A 16,194-nucleotide genomic window follows, 5' to 3' on the forward strand; every position below is an offset into this window, starting at 1 on the left:
TCGCAATGAAGGAACGAATGAAAAAGAAAATTTTTAAAAAAAAAAAAAAAAAAAAAAAAAAAAAAAAAAAAAAAAAAAAAAAAAAAAAAAAAAAAAAAGAGAGAGAAAAGAAAAAAAAAGTAAAATTATATAAAATTTAAAAGAAGGAAATATCTATCGGTGCATTATACGTATGTATGTCGAACGATAGAGATTAATCGATGCGTGATATATGGTTCCGTCTATGGAGATAGGAAATAGGGCACGATGATAGAATGAAAGAGAATGGAAAGAAATTCGACGATCGTCAAATCGTGCGGATATTAAATCCATCGGAAATTTGGCATCGAAAGGAAATTTGCATACGAACGCAAAGAATGAAATTTGAACTGAGTTACTTCGTCATTACTCTTTAAAAGTGAGAGAGAGAGAGAGAGAGAGAGAGAGGGGGGGGGGGAAATAACTGGAAAAATAAAGTGAGATCGATTCATTTTGTTATTTCAGCTGTTTTTTTTTTCTCCCCTTTCATTTTATTTTATTCGTTTCCCCATCGAAGATTCAAATCGCTAAGAATGATTGTAATCAACCAAAGTGTATCGTCACAAACAAACAAAAATTGTAAAGTAAAGGGAAAAGAAAAAAATAAAAGAGGAAGATGGAAGTAGACAATTTACAAGATCGAGTCAAATGAACGAACGTAATCTATCGATGCGCAAATGCAAGCACGTGTAATGGAGATAATCAAAGTGTATTTAATCTGTATTCGTACGTTCGAGAATTCGCTTAATTGATGATCAAATAATCGAAATTTGGTTCAGATTGGTGCTCGGATAATGGATTTTCAAACACATTAGTTAGGAAAGGATACATTTTACAATGATGCTTATTGAAGTGATTGAAAAGTATTATTATTCATATGTATAGACACACACACACACACACACACAATTTCTGTTTTTATTTATGTATTCGTTTAATTTTTATCTTTTTTTTTTTTGTTATTGTTATATTATTTATTTTTATTAAACCGGTAATATATCGTTATCACACAAACGATACTTAATAAAATCATATAAAAATTTCGAAATTGATGATAATCTATCCTAATTCATCAAAGTGTCACTTACGTATACCGATGGTTCGAAACACTGAAATAAGTCGACCAAATTTGGCATTTTTTTGTCCGTTATCAACTATTACACGCTCCTATTATATTATATTAGTAACGATCGATCAAAATAAAAGCTTACGACTCACTTCGCGGTTATTAAATCGTGACAGTAGAAGGATGGATTTGTAGGAAAAAGAAAAGGAAAGTATAAAAAAGAAAAAAAAAAGCTAAAGAAATTCTTATATGATCAACGATCCCCTTGATAAAACAAGAAAAAAATCTTTTCATCAAATATAATGAAGGCATGTTAAATCATAACCAGATACATTTTATAACAAGTTCAGATTTAATTATTTGCGAGAAACGATATAATATTATACATTTTACATGTAATTAAAAATAATTATACTAACAAATACAGACTTCTTAATTATTCAATTGAAAACTACAGAATAAATTGTCCAAGTGTTGGTGGTGTTCAATTTAAGGGCTAAGTTCCTTTAAATGAGGGCCATTTTTCATCACGTTGAAGTTGCACGCAGAGAGAAGGGATTTCCACTTCGAGAAGGGTAATCCCGTTATTTACATAAAATAGGTGTTCTCGCTTGGTTCGCGACGCAATTAGCGCTACGCTCCGCTGCGAAATCAAATATATACTACGTCGTTGTATTAACGAACGTGTATATAACTATATATACATATATATATATGAGTCTATCGTCGTGGCCTTTCTGGATCAGCAAACAATCTTTTCACAAACTTTCTGTATCTTTTTTTTTTTTTTTCATTGTCGTTGGAAGATAACGAGCGAACAAATTGCAATGCAAGAATTTTTTCAATTAAACTCTTCTACCCACCCACCCACGCCTCTCAACCCTTTTTTATTTCCCTTGTCCTTCTTTCTTCCACCCCTCTACGCGTTCTGTATCTCTCTATCTCTCTCAAGAGTTGATACGAGATAAACCCTTTATCCTACTTTTTCTTACCACCAGAGAACCGTTCTCCCCGACGTTAGTTCCGCCGCGTGTGTTCGGTTAAACGGATAAACGTGAATCATGTCGAGAATCGTGGTGACTGCGATTAAGAGCTTACGCCGAGTCCTCCCCCTCCCCTCCCCACCGATTCTGTAAGATATAAGTATTTTACTCTTTTTTTTTTTCTTCTTTCCCCTCTTTTATTTTAACATTCCTTATCTCACTATCTTTCGGGGAAAATAAATTCCTCCCTCTCTCTCTCTATATATATGTATATTTAATTGAATCTCTTTATATATATCAGTAATGCACAAAAATTAGATTAAAAAAGTATGCGGTTCGTAGACACAATTTTCATTTTTGTCGCGCGTGTCGTCTACCACTATTAATAAAAATCTTCTCCAACATTTCGTTCCCCTTTTTTTCTTCTTCTTCTTCTTATTCTCCTTCCTTCATTTATTATTCTACAAGAGGAAAAAGAACAAACAAACAAATATAAAGAAATCTTTTAAAAGCAAATACAAAAACAAAAAGAAAAACAAAAAAGAAAACGTACAAGTAGGTAAAATATTTTTATCTCCCCCCCCCCTGCAAGGAAACACGATCAAAATAGAATAGAACTTTCCGCCATCTTTTCATTCGCCTTTCCGAGCTTTCCGAGAAAGCGTGCACGAACGGAAGACGGGCCAGCAGTCCCTTGAGGCAAACCTCCAACTTTACCCCTTTACCCCAAACCCCCTCAAACCATCTACCACTTCCCCTATCCACTTTCTTCTTCTTCTTCTTCTTCTTCTTCTTCTTCTTCTTCTTCTTCTTCTTCTTCTTCTTCTTCTTCTCCTTTCCACCCATTCCTCCCGAGAACCGCGGTTGTTAAATTGAAACCAGCAATTAACGTACTTCGAGGAAGAGGTCGTCGGCGCTATTCTTCTCTTACTCGAGGAGAAGCAGAAAAGTAGAGATGCTTTCTAACGAGAAGAGGGAGACCTACTTAATGCCAGTGTCGCTTGCCCGCTCGAGAAACCGAGATACACCACCCCCCCGCCCCCCGCCAACCCCCACCTACGCGTTCGTCATTTTTTTTCTTACCCCCTTCTTTTTATTTTGTACTTTTTTATTCTTCTTCTTTTTTTCTTTTTTTTCTTTTTTTTTCTTTTTTTAATTTAGCACTGAACCACCGCATCGATCCGCCAAGCGAGGCGAAAAACGAGCGAAAGAAAAAAAAAAAAAAAACATATAAAAGGTATGGGAGAAAAATGATGATGAAAAATATTGGGCCGCGAATATCTTCATTTCGCATTAGCGCGTCTCGATGAGCTATCTATCGTTTATATTTTATTTCGTGTTGATCTAAAGCAATAAGAAACAAATAATAATATTAATAATAATAGGAGGAGTATATATTTATTTTCGAATAATTATTTGGAAAAGAATGTACCTCGTTGGAATTGTTCAAATTAGGTAGGGAGATAGAAATTTGACGAGTAATATTAATTTTATTTTATTCGCTTTACTTTGGTTTATACTACACTCGATATAATCGTTAATCTTAATATTAAATTTGTATAATATATACGTGAGAGTTTTTTTGTTTCATTTAAATTTATATGTGTTTCAATAAGAAAATCGTTACGCGCGATTACTATTTAACTTCGAGATTTGCGGAAAAACTTTTAATATCAAATTAAAATATAAAATTAGATCGGGGGGCTAGGAGATTGAGATGGAGGTTTGTAATTAGACTTTAGAGAAAAAGGAAAAAGGAAATATAGTATAATGGAGAAGGTTGAATTGCATGTTCGTTGGTAGTAATGAGAAATTCGAGAAACTCTTTTACTCTTGAAATGTTTCCCATTATCCTCGGCAAAGGAACAAAGCGAAGGAAGGACAATAACGACAGGAAGATTTCATAAAGCGTTTTACATTTGATCGGATCGACTGACTCCTCGCGTATACACGACCGAATAAAACTTTCTTCTTCTTATATAAACGGAAAAACAATATAACGATGTTAGAAATTATGTTCGATTATAATTCGGATCGAATTGAAATGTTTGTCTTATTCACATAAGTCTCACAGGAAATTTTGGACGGTTATTAAATCTTTATAAACGATTTATTTCGAACAAGTTGTACGTTTCGTCCCTTTCTTGGGACTTCATCAGCAACTCGATCGTTACAGTTTACGAGTCAGTATACATTTTATCTATACTTAACATTTTACAATACAATTTCTTCCTAAACACCTTTATATTATCACACGTAATCAAATACTACTCATACTTTGTCTTATTGTTTTTTTTTTTTTCTAGAAAAATTCAAATGATATTTTACTCGTTAAAACAAAAACACACACACACACACGTACACACGCATTCTTTTTATGAAACTTTATAAATACATTGTCAAGCTCGTATTATATCTCTCTTTCTCTCTCGACGTTGTTTCATAAATTCCGTAAATAAATAAATAATACATTAGATCGAATATACGATGTTGTTAAGGGAACAAATTAATAATGCGTGATTTTTAAAACGACACGAAACGTCCCGGTTTACATTTATTACGTAGCGTTATTTAATTAAAGCAAAGCATATCTTCTTTTAAATTACTCACATAAGCACGTTCGCGGACCTCGTGTGACATGATAATAAAATTAAAAAGAAAAAAAGAATTAAATAAATAAATAAATAAAAAAAAGAGTAAGGAGAGAGAGAGAGAGATAATAAACAACGATAAATATTAGGGCACACAGAACGACGAATGCATTTGCGATGCAATATTTTGTCGTATGATGATCGTACATGAAGGGACACTTTATTCCGCATACATTATTCCGATTTCGTTCGTAAAAGCTCGTATCCTGCGGAGATGAAGTTTCCTATACGTATACGTATACGTATGTATACATACATAAATACATATATATATATATATATATATATATATATATATATATATACATTGAAATGAAAATTTCAACGAGTCGCATTTGTTTTAGCGTGAAAACGGACCTAATGGAGGAAGGGGCCAACTCTACTCTCAGCATAGCGAGGGTCGGACCAGCGGATAGTGGTAACTACACGTGCATGCTCACCACCATGCCTGATCTGCCTGCAACGGTTCATGTACATGTCCTGAACGGTGAGAATAAAATAGAATAAAATTTGCTTCCTCGTACAGACTAAACTCTCATCCTCACACTCCACTACCACTCTTTTCCTACTAACAGTGAATACCCGTCTACCGAAATACGATGTCATCTCTCTCTCTCTCTCCCTCTCTCTCTCTCTGTCTCTCTATCTCTCTTTCTCTTTCATCTCGATCGATAAGCACTCAAATATTCATACGAAAGAAGAGCGACGAGAAAGACCTCGATCCTGGCCTACCGCAACATATATATATATATATATATGTGTGTGTATAGGATACGTATATATATTTTACGTATACATATATATATGTATCGTATATATATATAATATATGTACGTACTTATATTTTAGACCAGATATCAGAATTTTTATTCTCACGGGAGAAAATGTCTGTATCCCGATACCTTTCGATCGTTCGGAAGACATTCGGATAAAATTGAAAACGTAACATTTGGATCAACGAGTGAAGAATTCATCCCTGATAAGATACGATAAGTAGGTTTTCTCGTTTAAGACGATTCTTTTTTTCTTTCTTTTTTTTTTGTTTCTTTTTTTCCAATTACTTACTTCTCACGAGTTATTTCTCAATAAGAATTTTAGCGATGTTCTAACTTATCGAGGGATAAAAAAAAAAGAAAATAGGATAATTACAATAAAAAAAATATGAACCGGTATAAACATTTGCATTAAAAATTTCCCACCTTATTTAATATTTTCCAATCGCAATCGTTAAAACAAAATTACGACAATATAACGAAAATCTATTTTTATTTACTATCCGAAATATCGTACGTCGTTTATGTGTCAAATTTTCAACACGGTGTCGAATAATTAATATAATTAATCATCGAATCTCAAAATAAATAACGTTGTGACAAATTTCTCAGAAAATACGTTAGTTACAATTTCAAATCGCATTTACGTTTTCTCTCTCCTGGTGGGTACTATCGAGCTCGTCGATATTTTCAAACGCAATTCGTTTTTTTTTTATTTTATTCCCTTACGCGAATCGGAGCACTAACCTCGCGGAAGTAACGCACTCGTCGTTGCTGAAAAAGCTGCTGCTGTTGCTGTTGCTGCACAACGCCAGTATATGTTTCTCTTTCTTTCTTTCTTTTTTTTCCTCCCCTCTCTCTTTTTATATCTAACAAAACACACATAGAAAAAAGGGATGAAAAAAAAAACAAAAAAAAGAGAGAGAGAGAGAAAATACATTCGATTGATCCTTTAGAACAAATCCCGATGGAATAAAGTGAACACCATACCACGAAATAGATGTATGGATTATCCAACCATAATTCCATCAAGCCTCATCCACCTATCCTTTATGTTGCACAGAAAGCGATATGTTGCTTCCCACTATAACTAGAAGCGCCATTGTTAACCGAGAAAGCATTCAGCTATCGATACTTTCCTCGATGCTGATCGAAATATTGTCTCGATAAAGCCCCTCCTGCTTCTTCTTTTTTTCTTCTTCTTCTCCTCCTCCACCACCCACCATTTTCTATCCACTTGTACGAAAACAATCTCCTAGCATTTTACACGAATGAACGGACGACGTACACGAGTAGTCTCTTTAAAAATACAATTATATTTTTTGTAGAAAAAGAATTTCTCCCGATAGAGGATTATTTTCTACTAAGCGTGTCTTGTTTTATGGTATTATCATTGTCGTTCTATTAAGTATATTTTTTTTTATTAACGTTATAAGAAAAAGAAAAAGAAAAAGAAGAAAAAAGACAAATGTTCGTTCAATATGGTATCCACGGTATTATTTGGAAAATCAATTTTTTGTTGTAAACGACGCGAGTTGGTAAAATCTAAAACGACGTCTGAGATTTTTTGGTGGAAAAACTGATTGGAATTGAAGAGTCGAAGGAAAATAATATTACGACCATTGTTAAAAAGTTCGAAGTAGTTCAACGATTTCTTATCCCGAAATAACTATAAAATGTTAAAAGTCGCGAAAAGTATTGTTGAAGGGTACGTATAGACACGGAAGACACGCCATTCAGTGCCAAGAGAAGGATAGATAAAAAAACAGAAAGAAAGAAAGAAAGAAAGAAAGAAAGAAAAATAAAGAAAGAAAAAGAAGGTTCAATTCAGCGACACAACACAAGGGCTGCTGCTACCTTTAGAATTTCCTCTCTGAGCATCCTCCTTTGCCCTATAATAGCACTTTCTTCCTCCCATTCTCTCATCGAGAATCTCACCTTCTCTGTAAAAGTTACAGTGTTTGAGTGTATACCCCCGATGTTTCAGGAGAAAGCCTAGCCGAGTTGCATCATGGTGGTTCTCGCGACATTCAAGCGGATGTCTGGAGTTCCCTACTCCTCTTCCTATTCGCCATTCTAGGAAGGCTTCAGGTGCTGAGATGAAGACTCGACAATGCACCCTGCTACCCTCTCACAAAGGCGTTCTTCTCGGTTCTAACTGACAATGAGATAAAGATGAGCGTGCGATGACCGATGACACTTTGAAAACTATTACCGTGTGACCGAACAAAAATTAAAATAAGAATAAAAAGAAATCGAACACAAAAAAAAACAAGAAATACAAAAAAGCAAAAACGTTATCGTCGCTATTAACGTGGTACGAACTTTTTTATCGTTTCGAAAAGGGGTATATTTATGAATGAAAGAGAGAGAGAGAGAGAGAGAGAGAGAGAGAGAGAGAGAGAGAATGTTGTGAAAATTGGAAAAGTAAAGTACGATCGACGGCGTTGCTTATTGTTTTATCTTTCCTTGCAGATTTTCAAGTATGAAAATTGAATAAAAATAGAGCAGGTAGATAAAGAGAAAGAGAGAGAGAGAGAGAAAGAGAGAAATTTGTTAAATAAAAGTGATTTTATATGGGGACCTGAATTATATCGGCAATTGTTTGATTAAAATTAACTAAATTATAATCTTATCGAATATAATAGTCGTCGTATTCTTGTTATTCATTATGAGAATAATGAAATCAACGCCGTCGCTAATTATGACAAGATGAATGATATTTTTATTGTCGTAAATTGAAATACCGATAGTAAACTATTTACCGTTGTCGTAAATTAATATTATCGTGCTTCGTTGTTAAAACAATGTGATGGGTGGTTTACATTTATATCAGTACTCCGGTGAGAAAATTTTCTCGAGTGGTTGGAATTGTTTCGGGAGATTTTCATTCGAGGAAAACTGGTGGAGGGCGGGTGAATGGGTGGCTTTGTATGGGGTAGGGGAACAACGTTGAGTATTTAAACGGATGGAAGATTGGAAAACAACAACAACGACACGATCGCAAGAAATGAGAATGAGAATGAGATTCGCATTATCTCTCGTCCAACAATCGCTCATTTACAATTAGATTCGTTAAAAAAAAAATGGAATAAAAGCGGAAATCGAAAGTCGAGGATTCGTAATAACTCGATATTATTTAAAAACTAGTCGTTATCACTTGAATAAGAACCAATAATCGATCAATTACTTGCTGTCTTACGAAGTAAGATAGATTAATTAAGAGGTAAGATTTGGGTTGACGGTGGCAGAAAAAATATCTCAAAAAAAAAAAAAGAAAAAAAGAAAAAAAGAAAGGAAAAACAGGAACGTCGCTGTTTTTCACACAAATGAACATTATTATTATTATTAATTAATTAATTAATTATAATTATCGTTCTAATAATGAAATACGATTTAACATGTGGCCCGAGAGGTGAATGAGATAGAAACGTTTTTTTTTTTCTGCGCGTTTAAATAACAATAATAATAATAATAATAATAATAATAATTTATTATCGAAGAAATATGAAACGGCCAGGAGAAGAAAGATCTGATAATCCAATCGCAAATAGAAAAAAATGTTCTATTAGAACGATTACGCGTGCTACATATATCATTGACCAAGAAATATCCTTATTCGTCCGATCGAGTAAGCACGATTCGCTTACGTAGCGTCTAAAATCGAAAAACGAAGAACACGATTTAAACTACTCTTTATCGGTCTGTCGAATTTTCGAGGAACAACGCCTGAGAAACAGAGCGAGAATAAGCCTTTTCGTTTTCTCTTCCTTCGCGCGATATTTATAGGCAACTTATTTGTATGTATGCATGTATGCATGTATGGATGTATGTATATATGTATTTACATGCATATGATTCTTCGTTTCTCGAAAATCCTACAGCGAATTCACGGTGCGATATCGAAAATGTTAAAAATAGTTTTTCCTCGCAAAGACTTCGAGAATCGATGATGATACGAAAGAAAGAGAGAGAGAGAGAGAGAGATAGAGATAGAGATAGGTATACATGTATATTTGCAAAATGGGAAAAGGAATGTGAGATATTTAAGAAAAAAAAGTCGAGCCGAACGGCAAACTATTACATTACGTACGAAGGCAAAAATTATGAGAGCTTTCGTCGAGAGTGAAAAATATTAAGAAATAAACCACACGCGTTTTACAAGAATTATCCCCTATTACAATTATTTTCCATTAAATTCATTACATCCGTTATCATCTTATCGTTTCAATTTCAGCTGAAGAATATCAATGACAAACTAAAGTTTCAATCTTCTTTAACTACGAACAACTGCAATGCTTTCTCCATGGATTTGACCAGGTATGACAGTAGAAATAAAATATCTTCTCGCAGTGTATAAATTGCATATTTTGTAATAAAATATAAGATGGTGATATTAAGAAAAAGTGGGTAAGGTCAATTTTGAAATGGTAAACAATTTTTTTGTTCTCGTTAATTGTCTCTTAACGAGAACATTTACTCGTAGAAGAATAATGATGACGGGTAAAAGGTTTAAGTGTGATGATTAAGAAAAAAAAATAAAGAAAAAATTAGGAAGAAGGAGGAAAGATGTAAAAAAAAAGAAAGAAAGTGTCGTTACTTTAATATAATCAAAAGGACTTGAACCGTCTTGTATTATGCACTTTCAAGTATAACGACGCGAAGCGAAGCAATTAAGTCTAACATACGAGAAACGCGAGATAAAATAGACAAGACACACACTATTGTACTTCCATACTCACGCGTTTTCACTCTTTCAGAGTGAAATGTAAATCACTGGGGCGTACGAAATCGTAGCAATTATGTTCGTGTAACGAGTTCTCCGGGAATGGACCGTGGACCTTGTTAAAATCGTGACGTTCGCACAAGCATAAAAGAGCATTGATGTAGAACGTTTGTTTCATACTCGAAATGGAATTTAAACGCTCGATAAGCACTCATTCGATCGATCAATCGAATTGACCGTAGAGAACGAAACGTGCCTCGCTCGCCTATCGTTCGAAACATTTTTTTTTCCACTTATTTCTCTATTACAATTTTTTAACGATATATCATCGATCCTACAATAATTACATACGAAGATGTCGATAAAACATTCGATGTAGAATCCATCCGTAATAAAAGAAAAAAGAAAAAACACGAGATAAAAGTGGAAATGTTTCGGGTATATTAATTTCTAAAATTTAATAACTAAAAAAAAAGGGAAAAAAAATAAATCCTTACTACGTTAAAATTAACGATTTCAATTGAACGAAAAAAATATATATCAACGTTACGTAACACACATTAGTCCGGTAAAAAAAATTGTCCGAATATTATAAAATAGAATAATGAAGAAATTTTATACGTAAGTATGGAAAAAAAAAAAAAAAAAAAAAAAAAAAAAAAAAAAAAAAAAAAAGAAAAGAAAAAAAGAAAATTCGAAATTATATAATACGGTCAAAATGATTATTATTTCATCTCTCTCGTATAGTGGCCACGTCTCGGTAGAATTNCGTTAAAATTAACGATTTCAATTGAACGAAAAAAATATATATCAACGTTACGTAACACACATTAGTCCGGTAAAAAAAATTGTCCGAATATTATATTATATACTTAACACGAATTTTTTTTGTTCAATTCCGTTACGCGTATTACAAATAAAAAAAAAAAAAAAAAAAAAAAAAAAAAACAAGGAAAAGAAAAAAAGAAAATTCGAAATTATATAATACGGTCAAAATGATTATTATTTCATCTCTCTCGTATAGTGGCCACGTCTCGGTAGAATTCTCGTTACTCGGCTGAAAACGTGTACCACAATGTCCGTAACTACGTTCGTGTTACGATTCACACCGGAGAGTCTCCGGGTATGTGGAGATTGGAGTTGGCGAAATGTGTTCTCTTGCTGTGACTGAAAGTACGGTATAGTGAGGAAGACAAAGACAGAGAAATAGAGATGGTGTGAGAGAGAATACGAGAGAATACGAGAGAAGGGGAATAAGTCTACGGTAAGTGTAACACAACGCCAACGACAAATTGGACGTTGCTTCATCGATCCTCGTTGAGGTCCTCCAGGAACTCTATTTATCCCCCTAGCGTTATATCCTTGGTCGTACCTACAAACAAGGGATACTATTCTGGATAGTATTGTAGAGAATCACCGATGGATATTCAGCTGGCTCAAACGTTTCTCTTCCAAGCAACGCTAGCAACTTTTGGTATATTCTCTCGTTATATTCGTCCTCTCATAATTGTATTTTCACTTACAATTATCTATACCTTCGTTTGGTCTTTTATAAAATGATAATAATAATAATAATAATGATGATGATATATTTGATACAATTTAAGAAATTTCATTTGATATTCAAATAATTGATTAATCTTAAATATAAATGTACATTATACCAATCCCCGATATCGTTAATTATATTTTATTTCAAAGATAAATTTTAACAATTTTTATCGGATGTATGTAATAAGTCTTAAAGGGTTTTTTCTCTTCTTTTTTGTGTGAAACGCATTACTGTAATTTAAAATTCATATATTTGTTCAGTTCTCTTGTTATTATTAATGGTATATGTCGTATAATATCGAAAATGACAATCAACTCGACGATAAAGTTAAAACAATTATAAAACGAGAGTAATTTAAAAATGTCAGACGGGAACGAATTTATTCGTCACTAAATTCATTATGAGTTCAATCGAGAGAAGGAAAAAATAAAAAAAAAAAAACAGGAAAACGTTGCAAAAGCATACCCATCAATTCGTACCATTCTTGATAATAAAATTCTATCTCGAATCGAGTTTAATTATTTTTATAAAATTATGCAACGTGTTTTTTTTAATTTCAGGCACAAAATAAAAATAAAATGAATTAAACATGTTGACGAAAGTAAATTAACAGACTGATGTGAATGATTATTATTCGAACACATATGTAATTGCTCAGTGATAAGAACTTCTTGATATATTCTATACCTAACTTGTTTTATCGTCTTTTTTTCTTCTTCTTCTTTTTCGTTTTCTTTATCTGTTCTATGAAAGATAGATGAACGAAGTAAGTTCAGATCAAGCACGTACCAGTTTTACGATAAGCCAGCTCGTGGGTAATGGTCAGCTACGTTAATGCATTTATGTCCTGTAGCACTCTATCTTGGATGATATATCTTAGCAAGATCTACTCAATACGATCATTAGAGCAGCGATTTGTCATTCTAGTCCAGTCTCAGTGGTAAACCTTTAGGAAACCGCGTGCCTAAGCATCGACGAAGTCTCCTTCCTCTTAAGAACATTTCAGCCTAGTCGATAATGCTACTACCTCCACTCTTAGTTTCCTCTTCGTTTTCTCTTGGTCTGCTCTTGGTCCTCTCCAGGTTACTTCGAACACTCTCTCACGTGGTAGGGCTAAGAGCCCGTAAGGATCTAATGCTTAAACCTAAATCCTTCAAGTAAGAAAACCAACCGTTTTTATATCTTATGTCAGATATTTCGAGATAAAACCGAAAATACAAAAAACAACTGACATTTTGTTTTTTGATCTAATATTTGATAGTATTTTTCATTTGAATTTATTTATTATCTGTGAATTATGAAAATTTTAATATTATTTAACTTGCGTCATCAGAGATACACATTTAATGAAAATATAATTAAAAAGTATATTTGTTAAATGAAGAAAATATAAGAATATTTTTATTCTTATATTTTAGATTGTAATATTTAATTGATAAATCTGTCAGAAACATGATATATATATATATAATTATAACTTATTTCTTACGAATTATTATACAATTATAAAATAGATGATAAAAATCTTGAAATAACGAACAAAAAGCTAGAAATTTAACGGCAAGCATTGCGTTATTCATGAAACGTCACGGAAGATTATTAAGCGTACGTAACCGATGAGAAAACCAAAGAAGAATTGTTTCTGTGTAAGGAAAGAAGGAAACATGAGGTCGCGCATATCCACATCGTGAAAGGATGAAAAATGTGAACTGACATTTGTGCGATGAAAATCGTAGGGTAGCTGTAAGTAACTAGATATCTAACAAGTTCCAAGCTTATCGCGTGCATGTCCATCTTTTTCGTTACTTGGCGAGCATCGTCCGATGTTACGATTTCATGATAACTATAATACAAATGGGCACGAGAAAATGTCTTTTATACGTACACAGTCATACGATGATAAAACTGATAAAAACATTTGCAGTAACGAGGAATAATGATAAACGAATCAATAATATAGTATATACAGGGGTGGGGGGGGGGTTGCTATAAGTATAAAAAATATTAAAAGTTTATTCACGGTAGCAAGTCGCAGTTTAATGTTAACTTATAGAAAATGTATACTAACAGTGAAAAGGTTGATATTTTGCAAATATTTGGCGAATGTAAAAGAAATGCCACGTGAAGCAGCAAATCTGTATGCTGCAAAGTACCCAGAGAGGCAACTGTATAAAAAATTTTTTTCGAACTTTTTTTTATTGCAATGTTTAGTCAATCAAAAATAAATCAATTTTTGTTTAAAGTATTTTTTGTCAGGTTATCGCAAGTACTGAAAAAATCGTGACTAGAGTTATGTGGGACACCCTATATATGCATAGCATACTAATGAACTAATTTAATTAATGAAAAGTTAATAACATGAACGCACTATTTTATTTCAGCGATTATATATATTTCCGATATTAATATTAATATTTTATTATAATTGATTTATATATATATATATGTGTGTGTGTGTATAATAGATTTGCATAATTTTCTGATCTTCATTATTCACGATATAAATCACACAACAAATTTTGTAGGAAATAATAATAAATTATAATGCTTACTCGTGTAAGTTTAATACTTGTTTTGTACTTTAAAAAGAGAAAGAAAAATGTGCAACTAACTTGCAATAGTTCTGACATCTTGTATCGACAAACGATACTATTTCCAAAACGTTACAACTAATTGACTAACTCTCGACCGTTATATTGTAAGCTTTTAGTGCCGGGAAACTGTATAGAACAAAAACGATTTCAACTAGTTCGAGAAGTGAGAAGTACGAGCACTAATCGTATTGACAAGAAAAATAATTTACGTAATAAGAAAGTATAGAAAAGAATATTGTTCTATTTTTTAAAAACAAAATTGACCTTCGTATATTTTTTCTACACGTTCACTTAGAAAAAAAATTATCAGTATATAATTATACAATTCTCGAAATCAAGTAAATTTTGTCTGACACACTTTGTTCTATCACCAATATCAATCGGTTTGTTCAAGTGACCTATTTTAAATGTTTCACCCGTTATATCCTTCTCTTTCTTTCTTTATCACAAGTGCACGTAACGAGTACTAACGGCATCCAGCTTCGTCTCGTTATGGTCCATAGAACGAACGTTGGAACGTCGTCCGAAAGGCATTCAAGTTTTTCTTGAAAAATAAAATACGAGAGATTTCGACTTTTATTTTCAGTTACTTTAACCTAAGGGGATACAAGATTACAGTGAATATCTTTTTTTTTCTATGTGCGAATATAAAAATCGTAATAAATCTAACAACAGCAACTACGAGATAGGTAGGTGTATATGTATTATACCTATGTGTGTATACAGATGCGTATATGCTGATAAATTTGTTTTAGAATATTTGTTTGACCCACGATAGGAATGACAGAGAAAGCATTATTTTGTAAAGGTATTCCCATGAGAATGACTGCTCGTTGGACATAGCGAGATAACAGAGTAACTGCTAACTCGTTATAAATCCTTGATTTTATATGTATATATATATATATATATATATTTCTATGTACACGAAAGATAACATTTGTTAAGTCAGGCGTGTGATAAAAAAATATCGAATAAACTAGATTTCAAATCGATTAGAACTTTACATTCGAATCGAGTGAGTTAATTCGAAATTGATAAAACCCGATCTGTAATCCGATTCGTAAAAAATCAAAATAAGAATAATCGTTGTACGTTCGTACGATATACTATATATAAAAAATATTTGCCGAAACTTTTCAAAGAAATGGCAAAGTAAGAAAAATTTGCAGCATCGCATTCTTTGCCATTTTATAAATCTTTTCAGATTGATTTATAACTCGATATGGTATTCTACGCGTAGACAAAAGAGTGTACTTTAATTTGATATAAGTTTCATTAAAATCTATTCACTTTTAGTATAAAAAATATTAACCAGAACTTTTCAAAGAAATTGCAAAGATGCACAATTTACCGCATTGCATTCTCTGACATTTTCTGAACTTTACGTGCTAAATGTATAACTCGATATGGTATTCTTCGCGTAGATAAAAGAGTGCACTTTAATTCAATATAAGAATTATTAAAATGCGGTTGCTAAAAGTATAAAAAATATTAACCAGAACTTTTCAAAGAAATTGCAAAGATGCACAATTTACCGCATTGCATTCTCTGACATTTTCTGAACTTTACGTGCTAAATGTATAACTCGATATGGTATTCTACGCGTAGACAAAAGCGTGTACTTTAATTTAATATAAGTTTTATTAAAATCTATTCACTTTTAGTATAAAAAATATTTACCAAAACTTTTCAAAGAATTAGCAAAGTTGGACAATTTATAGCATTGCAATCTCTGATATTTCCTACGTGTAAAATACCTTATCGAGTTATAAATCGATTTGCAATGGTTCAGGCTATATTTTCTAGACATTAGTTAGACAGATATTCA

General features: G+C 32.6%; 1 protein-coding gene across 3 annotated transcripts in view; it reads left to right on the forward strand.

Moving 5' to 3' along the window:
• LOC106790840 overlaps nucleotides 1-10,008 on the forward strand; it is a 165,261-nt gene extending 155,253 nt beyond the window's left edge. For 2 of the 3 annotated variants that reach the window (XM_014756047.1, XM_014756055.1), the window contains 2 exons: nucleotides 5,063-5,205; nucleotides 7,479-10,008. In XM_014756047.1, coding sequence (XP_014611533.1) covers nucleotides 5,063-5,205; nucleotides 7,479-7,594 — 259 coding nt within the window. In that variant the 3' untranslated portion in view covers nucleotides 7,595-10,008. The remainder of the gene's footprint in view (nucleotides 1-5,062; nucleotides 5,206-7,478) is intronic. The other variant, XM_014756062.1, reaches the window with a different exon arrangement.
• Nucleotides 10,009-16,194: the final 6,186 nt, after the last annotated feature.

The sequence above is a fragment of the Polistes canadensis genome, unplaced genomic scaffold (genome assembly GCF_001313835.1).
Source record: "Polistes canadensis isolate GaletaPanama2010 unplaced genomic scaffold, ASM131383v1 scaffold_7, whole genome shotgun sequence".
NCBI classification, from domain to species: Eukaryota; Metazoa; Arthropoda; class Insecta; order Hymenoptera; family Vespidae; genus Polistes; species Polistes canadensis.